Consider the following 22,675-nt stretch of genomic DNA (forward strand, 5'->3'; position numbering starts at 1 on the left):
GGCACTGAGTGCCGCACTCGTCGATGTCAGTTTTGGTTCAATCGAACGTCATCTGTCAGTGTGGTTGGAACTCGCATTAAACTGAAAAAAATATCGAGTGCGGCACTAGAGTTTCAGTTCCAAGATGGCGGCGAAACTCGTGCGGAACTAGCGCGAGTTTCTTCAAAGAAACACTCTGACAGCTCTGAGTGCGGCACTCAGTGTGGAACTAGCCATCAAACGAACGTACCATTAGATTATTGGGTTCACTTGTGAGTTTTTGAAGTGTCAACATTATGACTGTCATTCGTGATGTCATTTGATTTGAAACAACAATCCTCTTCGACAAAGGGCAAGTATGAAGTTAGAAAGTTGTAAATTTGATTAAAAAAATGCCATTAGGAGGAATGTTTGTTTACATTTTGTCAGATTAGGGGTAAAACATATATTCGCCTACTTAATACAGCATTTGACGTATTGAACACAGGGTAAGCTAAATCTATTTTTTTTTTAAATTATTTTTTAAAATCAAATTTACGACTCGAATACTTCAAACTTACGTGGAATTTCCCGAGGATTCCGAATATGTAAAAAATTAGCCTAAAATGTGGCGTCTATGAAAAAAACTGCGATTGGCCAAAACGTTAATTTCGTAAGCTTTTAGTCCATGAAATTACTTATCTTTTGACCAATGGCAGTATGGGTGTTGGAGGCTGTTGCAAAATGATATTAAGGTTTACAAAAAAAAAAAAACATTTTTAGCAGGAATTTGCAAAAGCTATGAGAAAAAGTCGAACCAATCTTAGATGTATATAGCGCAAGTGCTTCAAAAGACCTTTCGAATGCATTTAAGAGAGTTGGAATTGATGCAAATGGGAGCCATTTTATGATTTTTCATATTTTTTTAACCTCAAACTTCAATGCTCATTTTACCCCACTTCCCTTTGTCGTAGAGGGCTCATATTTGGCATGAGTTCATCTCTTGTATAGATAATCAAACGCTGATAGTTTCATCCAAGTTGGAGCACCTCGATACGACCCGTTACACACCGGTAAAAAAACTCGCTCTTAGAAGCTTGAATTTCGGAAAACGATGCCTTTTTTGCTGTTCTGCGTTTGACCTGTCTGAAACTAATCAAAAGTATCCAAATATTGTGCAGTAACAAGGCTAACACAGCTGTCCCAATTAGCACCATGCGTCCCGTTTCGCATTAGAAGACGGTACTGATTTTTTCAAGCCACAAATATTTTATTGTTTGCTCCGTGATTATTTGATAGTTCTGTGCATAGTTACAAGGTCAACTGAAGCTCATTCCGAAGTCCATTATTCGTTGGAATTTCGATAACGTCAAACTGATTACATTGCATGCCTCCTGCAATCTTTAGACCAAAATAGTTCTTCGATATCGAAACGGAAATCGCGAGGCCCGGTCATCAACGACCGAAGAATCCTTCAGCTTGAACTTGACTTCTATTTGACATTCTTTGGCCGGTTCAGCAACATCACCGCGAGGCAGCAGTTCGGCTAATTGTTTTATATAATGTGTCTGAAATACAAAAGAACCAATCCACCTTTGCCGTGGGATGGCCGAGGAAACCCGCTGACCTTGGACGCGTTGGTTGACCGGACCGAAACTCATTAACGATGTCCTGCGCCGGCCATTTTCGGAACCAAGTCACTTGAACCACGAACGAAAGTGTTGTGTAACACAGGATCCTTTGGAGGGTGATAAATATGCATACTAAAGGTGCCACCTCTCATAAAAATGCTAATGAACGACAAATCACGCCAGAAGCCAAAATTTGAGCGAAATTGATGGCCTGAAAAATGACGGTCCTCAAGCGTTATCCGATCTTCTGATGGAAATTCCTGGCCCATTTCAAGTTAGATCCACCATTCCGATAAAGTCAATTAAAGTTGAAAAGTATTTTCAATGCCAACGAAAGACCACTTCAAGTCTGATCCAATATCCTTTGTACGGCTACGAACGTGTGGGGAAGGATCAAGTTCAGCACGCATAAACCGCGGAAAAGTTTGCCTTTTTCAGCACACTTTCACGCGCCAATTACTGACGGAAAGAGTAACTATTTCAGTATTTAGCCGAGCTGTTTCCGCTGCCACGTGGCCGGCCACGCATCAAAGTTCAAACAACTTATTTCGAGTGCCGCGTGCACTAATCGATGTTCGAAGTTTCTCTCTCCTCAATTCACTTAATAAACTTGTTGAGCTCGTTCCAAAGGGGACCAATTTGTTTAGGAGGTGGAAGTGGGAGCGGGGATTTTGTAGAAAATTTAAATCGATAAAATTCAAAACGCGGCTACTTTCTATGGCAACTGAAAGCAGCGTCAGGGAAAGTTTTATTTTGCACTACAAACCTACATTCGCGTCAAAGTCAGCGCCGCGTGGCGTGAAATTATTTAAAAAAGGAACATGGTGGCGGTATTTGGGGTCTTATTTTTGACACGCTGCGCACGTGAAATGAACACGTGGTGGCGAGTTTTGGCAGAAAGGTAAAATTTGGTTAAGCAGTTTTGAAATGTTTACCACAGATAATCCCTTTTTAAATCCAGTCTTAACTACCTTTCACCAATAATTAGCTAAAATTACTTCAGTAAAGTTTCATGACGATAATATAATCATGAAATAAAGTAATATAAGCATAATCTTTGCCAACAGTTGTGCCCGTTCAAATAGCCCTATCAACCCCTCAATATAAAATACTACCAGAACCATGTGACAAGAAAATTTTTTGCAAGAGTTATGTTTATTTTCGATAAATATAATACTTGAATTTGTTTTATTGAATATGGATAATCAAATACTGAAAAAAGGAACGTTTTAAAAATGATGCTCTACATTCTAATATATGATGCTTAGGGCTAATGATTTTTCACGGCAAAAAAATCGAAATTACGCGGCATGCCAGTTACAAAACATGGAAATTTCACGGTACTCTTAAAACTGCCCAAAATAAACGTAAAAATGTATTCTTTTAGCAAAATTATAAAAAGAAAAGTGTATTAAAAGTTAGCAGTAGTTCTAGATACAAAATGAAGCCCCCTAACACAAATCGACGGTAACATTTCAAAAGGCATCATGTACATTTTGCCACTTTCTGGGTTATTGCATATTCTGAAAGTACTCCTAATAAGCTACCTCTCCACCAAAAATGAGCAAAAGTTACTTCAGTAAAGTCTGTTTAATCATGATTTTAAATAAAGTAACATAAACAAAATCTCTGCCATCAGCAGTCCCTGTTTATATAGCCCTGTCAACCTGTCAAACAAAAGACTACATGAACCTCGTGACGAAAAAAAAGCATCATGAACAAAGCGCCATGTACATTCGGCGAAGAAAAACGAATCATAACAAAGCGTCCCCCTCAATGACAACAGGGTGATATAGACGTTTGTTTGTTTTTTCTCAAATAAAATTACGGAAATAATGTTTTATTGAATTTGGATGATCAAGTATCAATAAAAGCAACGTTTTTCATCGTTTGTTATCATTAGAACATCTTATTTTGCTTTTATATTAAAATGGGAATTGAAAATAGATGCTCAACATTCAAATGCGTTTTTCTCAAAACGCATGGTTTGTACATGATGCTTTTTGAAATGTTGGCGTCGATAATGATTTAATTGAAAAAACGAGTATTTGAATAATCTTACGAAATTTTGAAGAATTTCCGTCAGCTGAATTTTAGATTTTTTTATTTGGTCTTACAAAAAAATGTACACATTGAGTGTATCCCGCATACTCCAATGAACATTGACATAAGATGTGGAAGGGATTCACACAACGTTAACATTTCGACGTCGTCGTGCTATTTTGTCGCACCCCCCCATTTCGACGTTTTATATTTGGCCTTGAATAAACAAAAACGAAAGCACGCAATGTAAACAATAACAAACACGTTTTGTTTGGATGACCATTCTGTGCATTGTCCCGAAGTTTGGTTGAAGTTGGTTGCTAGAGTCTCGATTTATAATTACCTGCAAATGTTTACGTTAGTCTAGCTTGTACGTGCGTCAAACGCATCCTGACCTGATACAAGATAGCACGACAAGATTGAAAATACTTTCATATGTAAAGTGACAAAAATTTTCGTAGATTTTTTGGTTTTCATTGAATATCTTAGGATTGAAATCCAATTTTGGGGATCTGTGAAGGTCAAAAGGTGAGGCATTGTGAGCTGCACAAAATGGCGTTCTTAACTCAATTTGGCCCAAAACGCACGTACGACAAGTTAGTACGACGGCGACGATTTGGTTATAGGACCTAATTGAAAAAAAAGGCAAGAATTTTTTATTCAGCTGTTTTAATTTTATTGAGATTTTATAAAATTAATTTGCTTAAAATCAATTTGCAATTTGTTCATAGTTTAATTAAAATAAATTATATAAAAAAAACTAATTTTTGCGTTTTCTTTCAGAGAATTTTGTAGGATAAAGAAACTATTTGCATTTTTTTTGAATATTCTAATGAATAATATTTTCAAAAAATAGTTGTAGATCTGATATGAAAACCTTTCGAATTTCACGGATAAAGCGGCTTCCGTGAAATCCCGAAAAATCACTAGCTCTAATTGATGCTATTTGAAATGTTGACGTCGATTTGACGTTCGCTTGTACTCACGCACACTACCACACGTTTTGAGCGGTACTAGCTGGCACAACTAGATGGCTCTAGAGAGGGTAGGTCGATAGATTATTGAATTATATTTTAAGATTTACGTCTGTTTCTCGGGGCATGCTTACTTGAATTTTGTTTATTGCTGAACAATTCTCTACGAAATTGGTCATTTTTATTCAATTTTAATATTTGTATTTTTTAATCCGACTGAAACTTTTTTGGTGCCTTCGGTATGCCCAAAGAAGCCATTTCGCATCATTAGTTTGTCCATATAATTTTCCATGCAAATTTGGCAGCTGCCCATACAAAAATGATGTATGAAAATTCAAAAATCTGTATCTTTTGAAGGAATTTTTTGATCGATTTGGTGTCTTCGGCAAAGTTGTAGGTATGGATACGGACTACACTGAAAAAAAAATAATACACGGTAAAAAAAATTTGGTGATTTTTTTATTTAACTTTTTAACACTAAAACTTGATTTGCAAAAAAACACTATTTTTAATTTTTTTTATTTTTTGATATGTTTTATAGGACATAAAATGACAACTTTTCAGAAATTTCCAGGTTGTGCAAAAAATCATTGACCGAGTTATGATTTTTTGAATCAATACAGATTTTTTCAAAAAATCGAAATTTTGGTCGCAAAAATTTTCAACTTCATTTTTCGATGTAAAATTGAATTTGCAATCAAAACTTTAGTGAAATTTTGATAAAGTACTTTTCAAGTTATAGCCATTTTATGTAACTTTTCGAAATAGTCGCAGTTTTTCATTTTTTAAAGTGCACATGTTTGTCATTTTTGAAAAAATATTTTTGAAAAGCTGAGAAAATTCTCAATATTTTGTTTTCGACTTTGTTGATACGACCTTTAGTTGCTGAGATATTGCAATGCAAAGGTTTAAAAACAGGAAAATTGATGTTTTCTAAGTCTCACCCAAACAGCCCACCATTTTTTAATGTCGATATCTCAGCAACTAATGGTCCGATTTTCAATGTTAAATTATGAAACATTTGTGAAATTTTCCAATCTTTTCGAAAACAATATTTTCAAAATTTTCAAATCAAGACTAACATTTCAAAAAGGCCAAACATTCAATATTACGCCCTTTTAAAATGTTAGTCTTGATTTGAAAATTTCGAAAATATTTTTTTTGAAAAGATCGGAAAATTTCACAAATGTTTCATATTTTAATATTGAATATCGGACCATTAGTTGCTGAGATATCGACATTGAAAAGTGGTGGGCTGTTTGGGTGAGACTTAGAAAACACCAATTTTCCTGTTTTTAAACCTTTGCATGGCAATATCTCAGCAACTAAAGGTCGTATCAACAAAGTCCGATGAAGCAAAATTTAGAGAATTTTCTCAGCTCTTCAAAAATATTTTTTTCAAAAGTGGGCAAACATGTGCACTACTATTTTGAAAAAGATACATTAAAATGGCTATAACTTGAAAACGGTGGACTTTATTAAAATTTCACTAAGTACTTTTTGATTGCAAATTTTACATCTAAAATGAAGTTGAAAATTTTGCGACCGAAATTTCGATTTTTGAAAAATCAGTATTGATTAAAAAATTCATAACTCGGTCAATGATTTTTTGCACAACCTGGAAATTTCTGAAAAGTTGGCATTTTATGTCCTCTAAAACATATCAAAAAATTAAAAATAGTGTTTTTTTGCAAATCAAGTTTTAGTGTTAAAAAGTTAAATTAAAAAATCACCAATTTTTTTTTACCGTGTATTATTTTTTTTCAGTGTAGTCCGTATCTATACCTACAACTTTGCCCAAGACACCAAATCGATCAAAAAATTCCTTCAAAAGATACAGATTTTTAAATTTTCATACATCATTTTTGTATGGACAGCTGCCAAATTTGTATGGAAAATTATATGGACAAACTAATGATGCAAAATGGCTTCTTTGGGCATACCGAAGGCACCAAAAAAGTTTCAGTCGGATTAAAAAATACAAAAAAAATCGAATTACCGAAATCCTAGAGAACTGCTCTGCTTGTTATTTGTTTGGAAACAAATCGTTTTCGAAGATTTTTTTTCACACATTTCATATTTACCATAATTGAATGTTCACTAAAAACTAAATTTGTCCTGAACTCAAAACCATGCTTGTAAGTTCTATGAATATTAGAAACGCATATTTTTCTTCTTTCTTAAACTCAAATATCTCGGCTCTGGAGTATTGAACAGGAACATCCGGTGAAAAAAAAATGTTCTTAACTTCATAATCTATTATTTAATAAGTAATCGTAAGTAACCCACTTGAATTCCTGGACATGACGTACAATTAGACAGGGCCATTTCTGGATTTATAAAAAAACTAATTGCTTCTATAAAAAAAAATATGCATATATAAGGCCTCAAACTGACTATGTTCACATAAATGTCCCATATGCAAAGCTTTTGGGGGGAAAAAATCCTCCGGATTTCTAGTGATACTATACTAGATATTATTTGTTTTTATGATATAGCATACGATTTTGAACCAAACTGCAATAATATATTAAAAGTGATTGAAATGTATATTAGATATTTAAATTGTTGAAATACAGCATTCAATATAAATTAAAGTGATTTGTGAAGGGTTTTAGCATTTTTTAATTGTGCAATCCTTTCCAATACATTAAAATTTGTTCAAAACTCGTATTCACTTAGTTTTCAAACCTAAAAAACACTAGCTCTGCAACTCGTCCGTCCCTCCAAGCAAAGCACTGTTCATAACCTGATGATCCGCGCCGCGAAAAAAAAATCATATTAATTCAACGTCCGTTTCCGCCCTCGGCCCCTAGCGAAACGTCGCGACGTCGCCGTCGTCGCTGACTTCCGGCCACGCCGGCCTCTCGGGTGAATTATTATAACCTCGCTCTTGGCTTTCTACCGTGAGGCCATTAGCTTCCGCGCGAGCACCCCCGAGAGGGGTTGTTGAAAAAACCACAAAACCCCGTGGTCAAGTCATTTAGTTTTCCGTCTGTTTCGACTTCTCCCTCCACACAAATTTGTGAGTTTTCCTGCACCCGGTTGTCGTACCCCCGGGTGAATAAGTGGCCCAGTTTATGGGCCTCCTTGTTGGATGCCTTCGGGGTGAAAATAGAAGAATTTGTTTTTTCAATCATTTGTATATTAAATTTAATTACAAAAAAAAATATTGCACAAAATGTATGATGGAATTGTACTGTTTTGAGGAAATAGTATAACAGCTAACTTTTTTAACTGTGCAACATCGTATGCAATTTAGGGTTAACCTATGACAAAGAAATGGAAAGCAACAAAGGTTTATTGCATCCTTTGGATAGTCCCTGGTCTTCGCCAGGACCAAGGGTAGGTTGAAATTCGCGCATGAAAACTTGGGACTGGTAAATAATGTTTCATTGCTTTTCCGACCACTGAATCACTGAGCTGTGACTGAATGTTGGTTGGTCGGTTGGTTCCAAAGTGAAATATGTTTTCAAAGAAAACTGTGTCAAGCGATTAATCAATGTTCCTTGGGTAGGTCCTTTGCGAATGTTCGACTTAAACACACTTTTTTATCACTTTGTAAAGTTTTGATTCGAAATTAATGTAAATCCTTTTTTAAACATTTTCCGGAAAATATACCAAAAATAATTTCCTTGGCATGAAACGCTTCCAAAAATAAACAAAATTTAGATAAGTTTTGTGAAAACTATACAAAATTAAATGTTTTTTTAATGAAGATAAAATGATTTTAAATATATTCAGCGACTTTTTTTTCATAAAATTATTTTTATTGGGTCCTTTTCGGTACTGGTACCTGGTTAGGAACGAGTCGGTTCTGTAATTACATTTTACTTAAAGCTAACAGTAATTACAGAGGATCTTGTGTGTAAATGTTAGTGGGAAGGATTCATTCATTCAGCGACTTTAGGCTCAATTAAATAAACGTTTCAAATGTCCATACACAGCAAAAATCCAATGATAAAATCGCATGCAAACGCATGCTCAGCACCTTTGTGAAAAAAGACACTTAATATTACACTGCATGCACAATTTTAGTAAACACAAAAAAGAAATTGTAAGTAGAGCGTCCAATTTTCCGGGAAACGGAAAATTTTCAACAAATTTCCCGGGAATTTCCGGATAGTTTAAAATTTAACGAAAATTATTTCTGATCCTGTTTCTGATTAATATTTTGCAACAGAATTGTATAAAACAGCAACTTTAATGGTTAAAATGAGTGTGAGGATCAGTTAATGGCTTGACTGCTTATAAAAAGCATGCACCTTTGAGAAAATATATAAATTTTCTTATTTTTTATGCTAAAATTGTACCAAAAAAATATGTTTTGCTGAGAAGTATTTTTTTAATCAAAGTTTTTGAACAGTGAAAATCTATGCTCCACAATAATAAAATTGCTTTTAAATTTGTCTCAGTGACCATAAAGTTGAAATGGAAAAGAATAATCATGCAGAAATAAGTTTTTCATGGGAAATAACTTTTTCCAGAACAATTATTTTTAGTTTGCCTTAACATCTTATTTCTAGCGCTATTGAACTTGAAACACTATTTCATGAAATCACAACTCAAAGTTTTAAAATATTTGAAGCGAGTTTTTGATACGATCATATGATAAGAAGTGGTTTTTTTTAATGATTTTTTATTGTTCCATTTATGGTATGATTTTAGTTATATGGTCATATGGCCTTATAAATAAATTAGATTAAAATAATTGTTATAGTTTAAAAGTGGTTAAAATTAAACAATAATTTTTTTCACATTTAATCCTCTTACGCTTGCTTCATAAATTTATAACTTCAAAAAGTAATTTCTCGAATTCTTTTAAACAAATTCTTCTTGAAAACCCCTTTTTAAAAAATGTAATTATATCAATTCAATTTTCATCAAATTTGATCAAGGTAAACAAAAATGTTAAACAAATCTCAATTTTGATTTCGGCTGATTTTCAAATGATATAACAAAAAATATCGTTAAAAATGTTGTAGGAAATAAATTAGTTAATATTTATTCCATAATAGCGTTATTTTTACTGTCCAACACATAATCAAACAATATGCCATGTTGTGAATGCTTCAGAAATAAATATTATCTGAATTAAACCTTGACATGAAATTTACAGACAAGCTGATTAGTTCAATATGGACAGTAGTTGGAAATAAAAAACCAAATCAGGTTCTTTTATTATTGTTTTTTTTTTTTTTGTATAATTTCAATTTTTTTTCAATTTCAATTCGGTTTTATTAGTGAATAATCATGTTACAATAAGTTCTTTTGCAGTTCATAACAGAGTTTTGGAGTTCCTTTCAGCTGTGTGTTGAATCTCATTCCATTTTGGAACGATTATTGCTTGTAACTAAGAGATTACCAAGAGTAAGAAAAAATATAGAAAAAACTTACTAAAATTGCAAAGGAAAGGGGATAGAAATAGAAAAAAGCTTACACTAGATCACAGTTTTTTTTTATCTATTGTAGATGTGCTTGATCATCAACTCCCCGAGGGCCAGGAATTGTTCCGCCTTGTTACGGCAGCTCCGAAACCGCGTCATCATCTCCCCCGCGAGAGCAAAGAACTCCGGCAGGGTAAAGAGATCTTCCCCGGTGACTTCTTGCTGGGCCGCATCACCGCTACCGGCAGCGACCACGCTGGCAAACGAACGCCCCCATCCAGGAGGGATCGCTGGGTTGTCCGCTGGAACCGTACGCTGCCCAACTGCAGGAACGGCTGCGCTCGTACTTCGCTGAGGAGAGTGGGACGCTGCTGCTTTCTTCTTCCTCTTTTCCTGCTCCTCGAGGTAGGCCTTGCGTGCGACGCATCCGCGGTAATTGCCGGTATGGTTGCCGTCACAGTTCGCGCACTTTACGTGCGGCTTGGTTTGTTCTGCCTTGTCCCCCAAGTCCGCCTTTCGTGGCAGTGCGCACGCCTCCGAGAGGTGTGACTCACCGCACTTCACGCAGCGGGGCCGGAGGTTGCAGTTCCGCGAGCCGTGGCCGAATTTCTGGCAACGGTGGCATTGCGCTACGTCCGTCGGGTTTTTGGAGTAAAACCGCCAGTTTACCCAAAATCCGTCCAACGTCTTAGTCCGCCGCAGGTCTTGGATCTTGACGGTGCCGCGGTCGAAGTACAACAGGTACAGGGTGTGTGTACCTGTGACTGTTGTCTTCCGCGAGAGTACTTTTATCTCCCGCGGTTTTATTCCGGCGTTCGAGAGGTGTCGCTTCAGGTCGGCGATCGGACGGTCTTGGTAACCCTGCAAGACGACCTTAACAGGGGGCTTCTCGGGGTTGAATGTGTAGAAGTTGAAGTTGCTACGCTTCAATTCTTCAAACACCAAGTCGAAGTTCTTTTTATTCAGTGTGATCACTTGCACTGCCGACTTACCGATTTTCAGACAATATCCGAGGCCTTCCAGCAACTCGTCAACATCGTCCGCCAACGTGTCCAAAACAAAAATTGGAGGTGGTCTTCGTTCCGTTGGAGTATTGTTCTTTTTTGACGTCGGCACTTTTTTCCGTGCACGACCATCATCGTCGTCGTCGTCGTCGGTAGTGCTGCTACCGTCGGTGTTGTTGTTGTTGTTTTCTTCGTCGTCGCTCAGCTTCTGGTACTCGTTCCTGATGGGAATGTTGGCGGATGTCGACGTGTTGGTCGTGGCACCGGAAGTACCGGAACGGGTTCGCACTGGTGATCTTGGAACATATCCAGGATGTAGTAACTTTTTGTCGATTCCATCTGCACTCACGCTCCCCTGCGCGATGGCGGCCGACACGGCGTTGGTTTGTTTACCTTTTTGTACACGGCCGGTAGACGAACTTCGCGGGTTTTTCGAGGCCGCACTCGAACTGCCACGGCCACGGCCGGCCTTTGGCATGCTGCAGGAGCAAACTCGCGGCTAATCACGGTAAACTACGGCGAAAAAAATCGAAAAAACGATGGAGCACTGAGCACTTGACTGCTGCTTGCTCTCGTGCGTACACGGAGGGGGGTGCCTTTGTATAATTTCAAAACATTGTATTTCGGGAATTCCCGAGAAATTTACAAATTTCTTGAGAAACGGGAAATATTTTTTCCGGGAAATCTCGGGAATTCCCGGGAGTTTTTCTCCTGGAACGGGGGAAATTGGATGCTCTAGTTGTAACCAACGGGATTCAAACCCAACACCAACAGTAAGGACTGGCACCCTAGCCCGCTCGGCCATCAGACCGATGAAAAATGGAAAGGATAAACGCAAATATGAGTTTGACAATTCGGCCAAGTAGGTTTCTAATAATAATAGGCTACACAATTCATGGTGTAATATTACATAACATTTTATAAAATGATGTAAAATTTATTTTTTATTTTTAGAAGATTGTAAAAAGTTTAAGTACAGTCTAGACTCGATTGTCCAAAGGCCTTGGAAAAATTTCACATCGGATAATTGAATCACTAAGAAAAAGTATTTTTATGTCTTATTATTGATTTTTGAGCTTACCTCAAAACTACTCTAAATTGGTTTTGAACTTTAGATCCAGTGCAAATAATTAGAGCAAATGCCAAGATTTCTTTCCATCTTTAGCAGAAGTAAAATTCCACAAGGTTATTCAATTTAAAAACAAATAATTTCACTGCAGCTTAGGCCACACGAATTTGTTGCCACTTAAGTGTTGTTTTGAAATCCTGCCCCCTGCACAAGCAAAATCAAAACTTCACCACAAAGCAGAAAGAAAACTTGTTCCTGCAAACCACTTAGGGTGTTATTAGTACTTGTATGAAATTTCCCAGTTCGTCGCCACCTCGGCCCAAGATATTATATGACCCAGTTTGGTGGTTTTTGGTGTCACCACACACTTGCCACAGGTGAAAAATTGTTTAATGTTGCAAAAACACGCACATATTCAGGCGATTTTTTTTTCATTTTTTATCGCGCATGAACTAAATACTATGACCCTTAGGCGAAAGTTTTTCCCGGACGCCACCAAACACGTGTTTACCATCAATCATTAAGCTTTAGTCTCAACCCACTCAACCCCTTAACAGCCTGTAATTTCCGCCAACGGTGGTCGAAATTGCCGGAACCATCCTCGAAGGTGAAAGATTTGAATCTCTGAAGGGACCAAAAGGAGGGTCATTACACTTATCGGCAAATTTACGTCGGTGATTATTATGATCAAACAACATTTGTCAAAAAGCACGCTTTACCCTGTATGATAACCTAAAAAAATAGTAATTTTAGTTCCAACAACCTTAAAGGTCAGTGGAGCGCGCGAAATGGCAAACGGAAAACACTAACTAGGTTACAATCAAGCAGGGAAACTTACGTGTGAGTTCCAAACACTTGATTTCCGTTCACCGCGCCCACTTATGTTGTTCACTTTGGCCTCAACTTAAGCCTAACTCCTCTTTACAAAAAAGTGTTGTGATTTTAATCTTTGATGGTAGGAATGCGGCACTATGAGTGGTTCCCTCCTATATATGGACGATTTTCTCGGTAATTTAAAACTGGCACGATAAAAACAACGCGACTAATCGGGTGGAAAATGTGGAAAACAGTTGCTTGGAATTTCCTTGATGCGTTTCTGCCACGAGATTTCGTTGGAAATTATTACACGTGGGTTTTTTGTGAGGGCCAATTTAAAAACAATAACAAAAAAATCATTTCATTTAACTGAGATCTAAGTAAATTTAACTGCTGTTCCGACTCATTAGTCCCGATTAGCCCCACTTTTACCAGAGAATCGCTCACTTTCGTGCTGGAATGCAACGAGTGACACCGAAGATTATCCGTTGCATCGCGAAATCCCAGTCGGCACAACATTGAACTCCGGTCGTGTACGATTTTTCCGGGGAAACTTTTATCAAGTTTAGAGCGGAGTTTTTGGCGCGGAAAAGAAGTCACGCAGGAAATAAACAATCGCACAAAGTCATGTACAACAGTCTGGTGTTTTTTGAGCAGGGGTGGAATAAAGTTTGGTTGATGCAAGCCTTCATGTTATGAATGAGGTCTTTAACCTACATTTCTTCGATGCCACGCGGTATTTTGGCTAGGGCTTGAAGACTGAAACTGTGGTAGGGACTTTTTGAATTGATTTATAGTAACGATTTGTAGAATGTATTTCGAGCCAAACATTTCATTAGGGCCCAAAACCAAAACGTAAACATTTGGGATTATTCCACTATTCCATTCATCAGTACACTCCCTACATGCCCTCCAAGAATCAGATTGATAGCAAACAATTTTCTACTGAAAAAAAATCAAAAACACAAAAGGGCACATGACAATGTTCACTCCAAACCAGAAAAAAAGTTCAATTGTGCCCTTTTCCTTTTCGTTAGCTTTTCGTGTTTAAGAAACTTTCTATGTTATAAAGTGAACTTTTCATAAATTCTTGACACTAATTCACTTCAAATCAAAGTTTGGTTTACGTTTCACTAAGGATTTCTGCAGAAAAAAGCTTCGTCGAAATACAATATTTAATACGGCCCCGCGGCTGCTGTTCAGTACACTTTTGAAGAATTTTTATGTTTCACATACTTTATCTACACCATTCGATCACAAAACTTCACTAATTATCAAAATTTCCGCTGAATTCCTCATTATTTCTAACTAAACAAAAAGGCCCATAAACATCATCAAAAACAACAATCACGTGACAGCGCTTTAGTGCCCTTTCAGTTCTCTTCGAAATTGCATTTAGAAAGGGCACATTATGAACAACAGCTGGAAAGTTAAAAGGGCGCAAAAACGAGATTTTTTAAAATTTTGAGTTTTATTGCGAAAATCAACATAAATTAAGAAGCATTTAAGCGAAGTTGAGGATAATGATGTGTTTTATCGTATAACCAGTAAAAATACCACCAGTCAAGCTTTCTTTTTAAATAGGAATTGAAACAAGTTGTCCACTTTTTGCCAGCGATTTTCTCGAATCGCGTTTTTTGGCTCGATTTCTGATATTCACTTTAATGTTTTAGTCACTTTTGGATCGAGAGAAAAAAGAACTTAATTTAAAATTTCAAGCATATTATTTGGGTATGAAAATTTTTATTTATTAATATCACCAAAAAAACACACCATTTTCTAATGACGATATCTCAGCAATTAATGGTCCGAATTTCAATGTTAATGCATGAAACATTCGTGAAATTTTCCGATCTTTTCGAAAAAAATATTATGAAAATTTTTAAATCAAGACTAGCATTTTAAATGGGCGTAATATTCAATGTTTGGCCCTTTTAAATGTTAGTCTTGATTAAATTTTTTTCAAAATTTTTTTTTCGAAAAGATCGGAAAATTTCACGAATGTTTCATGTATTAACATTGAAAATCGGACCATTAATTGCTGAGATATCGTCATTAGAAAATGGTGCGCTGTTTGGGTGAGACTTAGAAAACTTCAATTTTCGTGTTTCTTTTTCTTTAAGCCGCGGTATCTCAGTAACCAGAGGTCCAATCTTCAATGTCTCTTAGACAATTTTATAGCAAATTTTCTGAACTTTTCAAAAAAAAAAAAATATTTTTAGAAATGGTTACTCATGGTCACTACCTTTAAAAATTGAAAAACTGCAAATATTTCGCTAAAATCATACTTTCGGTGGCTATATCTAGTAAACGGAGCCCTTTATCAAAAAATATGTGAAGTACTTTTCAATTGCAAATTCAATTTTGCATTTAAAAATAATGTCAAACTTGTTTTTGCATGACACTTCGATTTTTTCCAAAAATCACTATTTTTTCTAAAATTCATAACTCGGCGGCAGATTTTTTGACCATGTTTTTCTATGGCTCAAAAGTTGCGGAATTTTGTCCCCTAAAACATATAATAAAATCTCGGAAATCAAAAAATACGTATTTTGGGAAATTGAGTTTTAGTGATAAAAAAGTTGATAAAAAAATCCTAATTTTTTTTCCGTGTACCTATTTTTTCTCAAAAGTCCACAACAATACCTATAACTTTGCCGAAGACACCAAATTGATCAGAAAATTCACTCAAAAGTTACAGCTGTTTGAATATTTACATACCATTTTTGTATGGACAGCTGCCAAAATTGTATGGAGACTTGTATGGGTGAACCAATGACACAAAATAGCATATTTGGTCATAGGGAAGGCCCCCACAAAGTTTGAGCCAAATCAAAAAATACAAATAAAATCCATTTCCGGTTTTGGTAGAGAATTGCTCACCTTTTTACTTGAATTTTCCCGATTTTAGCAACATTTAAATCAATTGGAAATTTGTTGGCCTCGTAATACTTTCAAAACATATATTAGTTATTTGTCAAAATATAGATATTTTTAATGCAAATAATGTCTTTATCATTAATGAATTTGTTCTAATAAATGTCTAAAGACAATCTATTTCGTTCATTACGTGATTTATGAATCTTCCCTTAACCCATACCCATCATTTTGAAGGGTTTGCGATGTTTATTGATAGTTCTCACACAATAGTTAATAGTTTTTGCCTTCCTCACCTTACTGAGGAAAGGCTATAAAATCACTCGAAAAATTAACTTCTTAATTCGACCTCGTAGACCCACCTTCACGTATACCTATCGACTCATAATCATGTTCTGAGCAAATGTCTATGTGGATGTGTGTAGGTGGGTGTTTTTGGCGTATGTCCGGAAGATTGTAAAAAGGGTGGTTTTTACAAGAAACCCTATCATGTTATACATTTTCAGAAAGGTATTAAAAAGACCTATCCAATGAGCCCAAACAATTGAAGATCTGACAACCCTATCAAAAGTTATTAGCACTTAAGTGTTATTTATACACTTTTTGGAGGCCGGATCTCAGATATTTCAGTAAAAATTATGTCCGGGTCCATCATGCGACCCATCGTTAGTTTGATAATTGAAAGACCTTTCAAATGAGCCTAAAACATCAAGGATCTGACAACCCTATCAAAAGTTATTGGCACTTAAGTGTTATTTATATACTTTCTGGATGCCGGATCTGAGATATTGTGATAAAAATATTGTCTGAATCTTCCATGTGAACTTTCGTTGAATAGGTTTTTTTTAATCAGACCTTGCCGATGAGCCAGAAAAATTGAAGGTCTGCGAACCCTATAAAAAAAAATTGATTTGTTAAACATGTTAAAGGAATGTTGCTATTTTTACTGAATGTATTGACTTTATGAATGTGAAGAAGGCACCAACCACCTAAAGGTGGATTAAGTATCGTTTTTTATGTAGATTTTTGTTTTTTTTGTGATTCTTTCAATGATGGCTGGTTTTTTTCAAAGGTGTCCATTTTTCAAATTTTTAATTGTTTTTGCTGTTTGGTTGTTTGTGATTATTTCTAACTAAAGGTAGAACATAACATAACATAACAGCAAAAAAAGATTATTCGGTTTAAAGAAAAAATCTAGATTTCATGAATTTCGTTCATGATGGCCTGAAATTAAACTCAAGAATGAAAGAATTAAATGCATGATTTAAAATTTCAGCGAACATCATTATTCTTTTGCATGAAAAAATGAGCATCACAATTTATAAATTCACGAATGATTTTCATTTTACATATCGTGATTAATTTTTCATTACAATTTAACCCTCTACCGCCCGATATTTTTTTTTCGAAAATCATTAGTTTTCCCATGTTTAGGAGGTCATTTTGAGCAACTTTTGTTCTACAAAAAACTTCTCTTCTCTTGTTTTATATTTTGCTTGTTTCATTTAAAGTATTTTAATTTGCATTTATGTTTTTTAGTTTATGTTTGTTTTTGGTAGTATTTGGCCTATTTTACCAGCTCCTATCATTACATTTTTCCTATCTATCAGTCACTTTTTCATTTTTTTGCTTGATTTTCACAATTTCTGCTATAAAATGGCACCATTATCATTTAAATTGTTAAAAATAACGTAGAAGCATAGTCTGGGACACTGGAAAAATTAGAATTCTAAAACTTCCAACCCTAAAATTATCTAAAATTTTAAGAAGTCTTCTTTCTAATGCATTTTAAAGATCAAAAATTGGTTGAAAAATGGATTTTTGAAGAATTTTCAGATCGAAGCCCGTCTAAAGGCGGGGTTAGGTTGTAGCGGGTTAAATACTCTGTGAATTCAGAATCATCATTGACAGTAATTGTTCATGATTTTACAAATAATTATGCATGAGTAAAATTTACATCGTAACATTTAATTTTTGAATCATGCTATTCATGAAATCAATGTTTATAGCGCCCCTTTTCAAACCTGGTCCAAAAATCAAGAGGCAAACAATTTTTTTTAAAACCTCTAAATTTTAATGGAAATAAGACTCTAATTAACATAAAACAATTTGAAATCCATTTCCTGCGTTTGTAATCATGTTCAGCATGTTTGGGCTCGCTTGAATGTTTCGAATCTACTGATCTAAACTGTATTGAAAATGTAAAAGTTCGATTTATTTTATGAAATTGCGCAATTTTATAGGACTACAAAAAGTTCCGTTTTTCACGAGCATTAAGTAGTATTGTTACAAAGTCACGTGTTCATCAACTATTCGCCACACTCTACTCACAGTCCGGCACGTAGATGTTCAGGAACAGACAGTCCTCGTCGTACTGCTTTTCGCCTTCGTCAACGGCTCCCGCCTGGATCAGCTCCAGAAACAGCTGGTTATGGCGGCGATGGGTTTCCCGCGGCGAGGGCCAACACTGGGGCCCAAAGGTGGACGCGTTTTTGGTTCCCTCCCAGGCGGGAAGATTGTCCACAACCGGCGGAGTGAACCGCTTCTCGTTGATCGGTGCCTGGGCGTACGGAATTCCGAGGTACGCCACGACCCGTTGAGTTCTAAACATCTTCATGAACGTTCCCATGACCATGCCCTGGCCGGGGATTTCCACCGTTGGCGGGTCGCGGGCACAGCTTGACCGGTGGACAAGGAGCACCACCGCGAGGAGTCGCACCAGTCGTTTCGGGGTCATTGCGCGTCGATGTGCGTCCGGATCCGGGGTCTTGAAACACTTTACACCACCACATGCAGAACAGATTCCGAAAATTGCATTCGTTTGGTTTTCAGGCCATAAACAACCCGGGTAACGGAATCGGCCCAGAAATGGGAACAACGGCACCAGGTAACATAAAACAACACAAACCAGCACTCCGGACACCCGACTCTTCTTTCTCTGTTGGTATAAATCAAACCACCCAACAAACAAAATGAGACTGGTAACCTATAAAACAATACTGGAGCAGTGTAGTTAATCCTTGTTTTGCGCGCCACGAGAGCCAGAGCACTGGAATCGGCAACCCGAACGGACCGAGCACTGAACGTCGAATGAGGCAGAACCTCGGGCGGGCCGGGAATTCCGACTACAAAAGGACTCTCCGTTTCTGGGAGGGTTGGAGTGCAACCGTCGACGAAGTCGTCAGCAAACGTCGTGAGTCACGCGATCTCTCTGGAGGTACCTTCTGGGGACCGTTGAGTAGGGAGGTTTTGGTTATTCTGTTTAGATTTTATCCTTATAGATCGTCTAGAGACTTAAATGCTAGAATCTTTGCTTCCAGTTTAAAATTTTATAAAGCAAACTTATTTTGCTCCTGAAATTAAGAAACCTCAAATTGGTTTTTCAAAATCTATCTAAATTTTATTTTCAAAACATTGTAACCTCCAATTCAAAATCACCCCACCCAACGGCCAAATCCGTTTTCGTCGTCGTCCTGTGTGTGATGGCTTGAACTTTTTTTTGCGCGGTGCCTCCCCGTGCCAGGATTTGAACCACCGCCAGAGTATGGAAAATGGTTGGCCTAGTGTAGTGTACAAGGTGGGCAAGGTGTGGAAATCTTCGTCAGAGTCGTGTCACTGAACGGACTTTTTTTTGGTTTTTGCTTTTACGTTTTGTTTTTGCTGTATGTGTTTGGAAAGTACAGTGAGGAAGAGGATTTTTGAACCGTATTTGTTTTTCATACAATATAAAGGAAAACAATTCAGCCCCGGGAATCTTCTAGTGTATACTTCCCCATAAACTGAGAATGTGCAATAAAATGTTTGGCCGGTACGATTTTTAAACCTATCAATCTTTCCTTCGTTCAATCTTTCAATCTTCAAATCTTTCAATCTTTGAATCATTGAATCTTTGAATCTTTCAATCTTTCAATCTTTCAATCTTTCAATCTTTCAATCTTTCAATCTTTCAATCTTTCAATCTTTCAATCTTTCAATCTTTCAATCTTTCAATCTTTCAATCTTTCAATCTTTCAATCTTTCAATCTTTCAATCTTTCAATCTTTCAATCTTTCAATCTTTCAATCTTTCAATCTTTCAATCTTTCAATCTTTCAATCTTTCAATCTTTCAATCTTTCAATCTTTCAATCTTTCCTTCGTTCAATCTTTCAATCTTTCAATCTTTCAATCTTTCAATATTTCAATCTTTCAATCTTTCAATCTTTCAATCTTTCAATCTTTCAATCTTTCAATCTTTCAATTTTTCAATTTTTCAATTTTTCAATTTTTCAATCTTTCAATCTTTCAATCTTTCAATCTTTCAATCTTTTAATCTTTTAATCTTTCAATCTTTCAATCTTTCAGTCTTTCAATCTTTCAATCTTTCAATCTTTCAATCTTTCAATCTTTCAATCTTTCAATCTTTCAATCTTTCAATCTTTCAATCTTTCAATCTTTCAATCTTTCAATCTTTCAATCTTTCAATCTTTCAATCTTTCAATCATTCAATCTTTCAATCTTTCCTTCGTTCAATCTTTCAATCTTTCAATCTTTCAATCTTTCAATATTTCAATCTTTCAATCTTTCAATCTTTCAATCTTTCAATCTTTCAATCTTTCAATCTTTCAATCTTTCAATTTTTCAATTTTTCAATTTTTCAATTTTTCAATCTTTCAATCTTTCAATCTTTCAATCTTTCAATCTTTTAATCTTTTAATCTTTCAATCTTTCAATCTTTCAGTCTTTCAATCTTTCAATCTTTCAATCTTTCAATCTTTCAATCTTTCAATCTTTCAATCTTTCAATCTTTCAATCTTTCAATCTTTCAATCTTTCAATCTTTCAATCTTTCAATCTTTCAATCTTTCAATCTTTCAATCTTTCAATCTTTCAATCTTTCAATCTTTCAATCTTTCAATCTTTCAATCTTTCAATCTTTCAATCTTTCAATCTTTCAATCTTTCAATCTTTCAATCTTTCAATCTTTCAATCTTTCAATCTTTCAATCTTTCAATCTTTCAATCTTTCAATCTTTCAATCTTTCAATCTTTCAATCTTTAAATCTTTCAATCTTTCAATCTTTCCTTCGTTCAATCTTTCAATCTTTCAATCTTTCAATCTTTCAATATTTCAATCTTTCAATCTTTCAATCTTTCAATCTTTCAATCTTTCAATCTTTCAATCTTTCAATCTTTCAATCTTTCAATCTTTCAATCTTTCAATCTTTCAATCTTTCAATCTTTCAATCTTTCAATCTTTCAATCTTTCAATCTTTCAATCTTTCAATCTTTCAATCTTTCAATCTTTCAATCTTTCAATCTTTCAATCTTTCAATCTTTCAATCTTTCAATCTTTCCTTCGTTCAATCTTTCAATCTTTCAATATTTCAATCTTTCAATCTTTCAATCTTTCAATCTTTCAATCTTTCAATCTTTCAATCTTTCAATTTTTCAATTTTTCAATTTTTCAATTTTTCAATTTTTCAATCTTTCAATCTTTCAATCTTTCAATCTTTCAATCTTTTAATCTTTTAATCTTTCAATCTTTCAATCTTTCAGTCTTTCAATCTTTCAATCTTTCAATCTTTCAATCTTTCAATCTTTCAATCTTTCAATCTTTCAATCTTTCAATCTTTCAATCTTTCAATCTTTCAATCTTTCAATCTTTCAATCTTTCAATCTTTCAATCTTTCAATCTTTCAATCTTTCAATCTTTCAATCTTTCAATCTTTCAATCTTTCAATCTTTCAATCTTTCAATCTTTCAATCTTTCAATCTTTCAATCTTTCAATCTTTCAATCTTTCAATCTTTCAATCTTTCAATCTTTCAATCTTTCAATCTTTCAATCTTTCAATCTTTCAATCTTTCAATCTTTCAATCTTTCAATCTTTCAATCTTTCAATCTTTCAATCTTTCAATCTTTCAATCTTTCAATCTTTCAATCTTTCAATCTTTCAATCTTTCAATCTTTCAATCTTTCAATCTTTCAATCTTTCAATCTTTCAATCTTTCAATCTTTCAATCTTTCAATCTTTCAATCTTTCAATCTTTTAATCTTTCAATCTTTCAATCTTTCAATTTTTAGATTTTTAAATCTTTTCGCCTTCTTTAGATTTTTAGATCGTAAAACTTTTCATCTTTTTAAAGATATTTAAATTTTTGAATATTAGATTTAGAAGTAAAGATATTGTAATATTTTTTCAGGTTTAGTAAAGAAAGGTATAGGTTTTGCTTTATTGCTGGACATCATTTCTATCTTCGTAAATAGTACATATCATCATGAATTTTTGCATTCGCACATGCATTTTTTTAAGTTTGTAACATTGTAACAAATATTTGTCGCATAAAATGTTTTGTTTAAGACAAGATAATTTAAAATTTTTGAAATTCTTTTCAAGCAAATTAAAATTAAAAAATCAAATTTAAAATCAAATTTAATTTTAAAAACGTATTTTTTTCATTAGACTTGTTTGTTTTGAAGGTAAACCACTTTACGTCATCATATTGAGAAATTAACTTGGTTTTGAAACGTACAAAACAGTTTTTTTTATGATAATCGCTGAATGAGATAAAGTTCAATGAACAAGATATTATGAATTCCTGAATAAACATCATAAACACACTCGGATTAATTGTTTAGCTTAATTAATTGGCTTTCGAAAGTGTCCTTAGGTCATTGCAAATATTTAAAATCTGTCCGAAAAATCAGGGGACAAAAATAATATACATTTCAAAAAACTTCAAAATTTTAGTGGAAATTGAGGTCTATTGACTGAAAACAATTTGAAATGCATTTTCCTGCGTTTGAAATCATATTTAGCATGTCTACACCCAAACGAAAAATATATCTCAAAATCTGCAACAGTGGATTTGCTGCAAAAAATGTTATATTTTATTACATTTTTTGCAGCAAGCCCATAGATCAATTTTTCCCCCGTGT

General features: G+C 34.9%; 1 protein-coding gene across 1 annotated transcript in view; it reads right to left on the reverse strand.

Annotated features, from left to right (window-relative positions):
* Nucleotides 1-19,004, reverse strand: part of LOC6048585 (neuroligin-4, Y-linked) — a 31,541-nt gene extending 12,537 nt beyond the window's left edge. Inside the window, exon 1 of the mRNA XM_038263410.1 lies at nucleotides 18,091-19,004. Within this exon, the coding sequence (XP_038119338.1) occupies nucleotides 18,091-18,496 (406 nt within the window). The 5' untranslated portion in view covers nucleotides 18,497-19,004. The remainder of the gene's footprint in view (nucleotides 1-18,090) is intronic.
* Between the last annotated feature and the right edge of the window lie 3,671 nt (nucleotides 19,005-22,675).

This window comes from Culex quinquefasciatus, chromosome 3, assembly GCF_015732765.1.
Source record: "Culex quinquefasciatus strain JHB chromosome 3, VPISU_Cqui_1.0_pri_paternal, whole genome shotgun sequence".
In the NCBI taxonomy this organism is placed as follows: domain Eukaryota; kingdom Metazoa; phylum Arthropoda; class Insecta; order Diptera; family Culicidae; genus Culex; species Culex quinquefasciatus.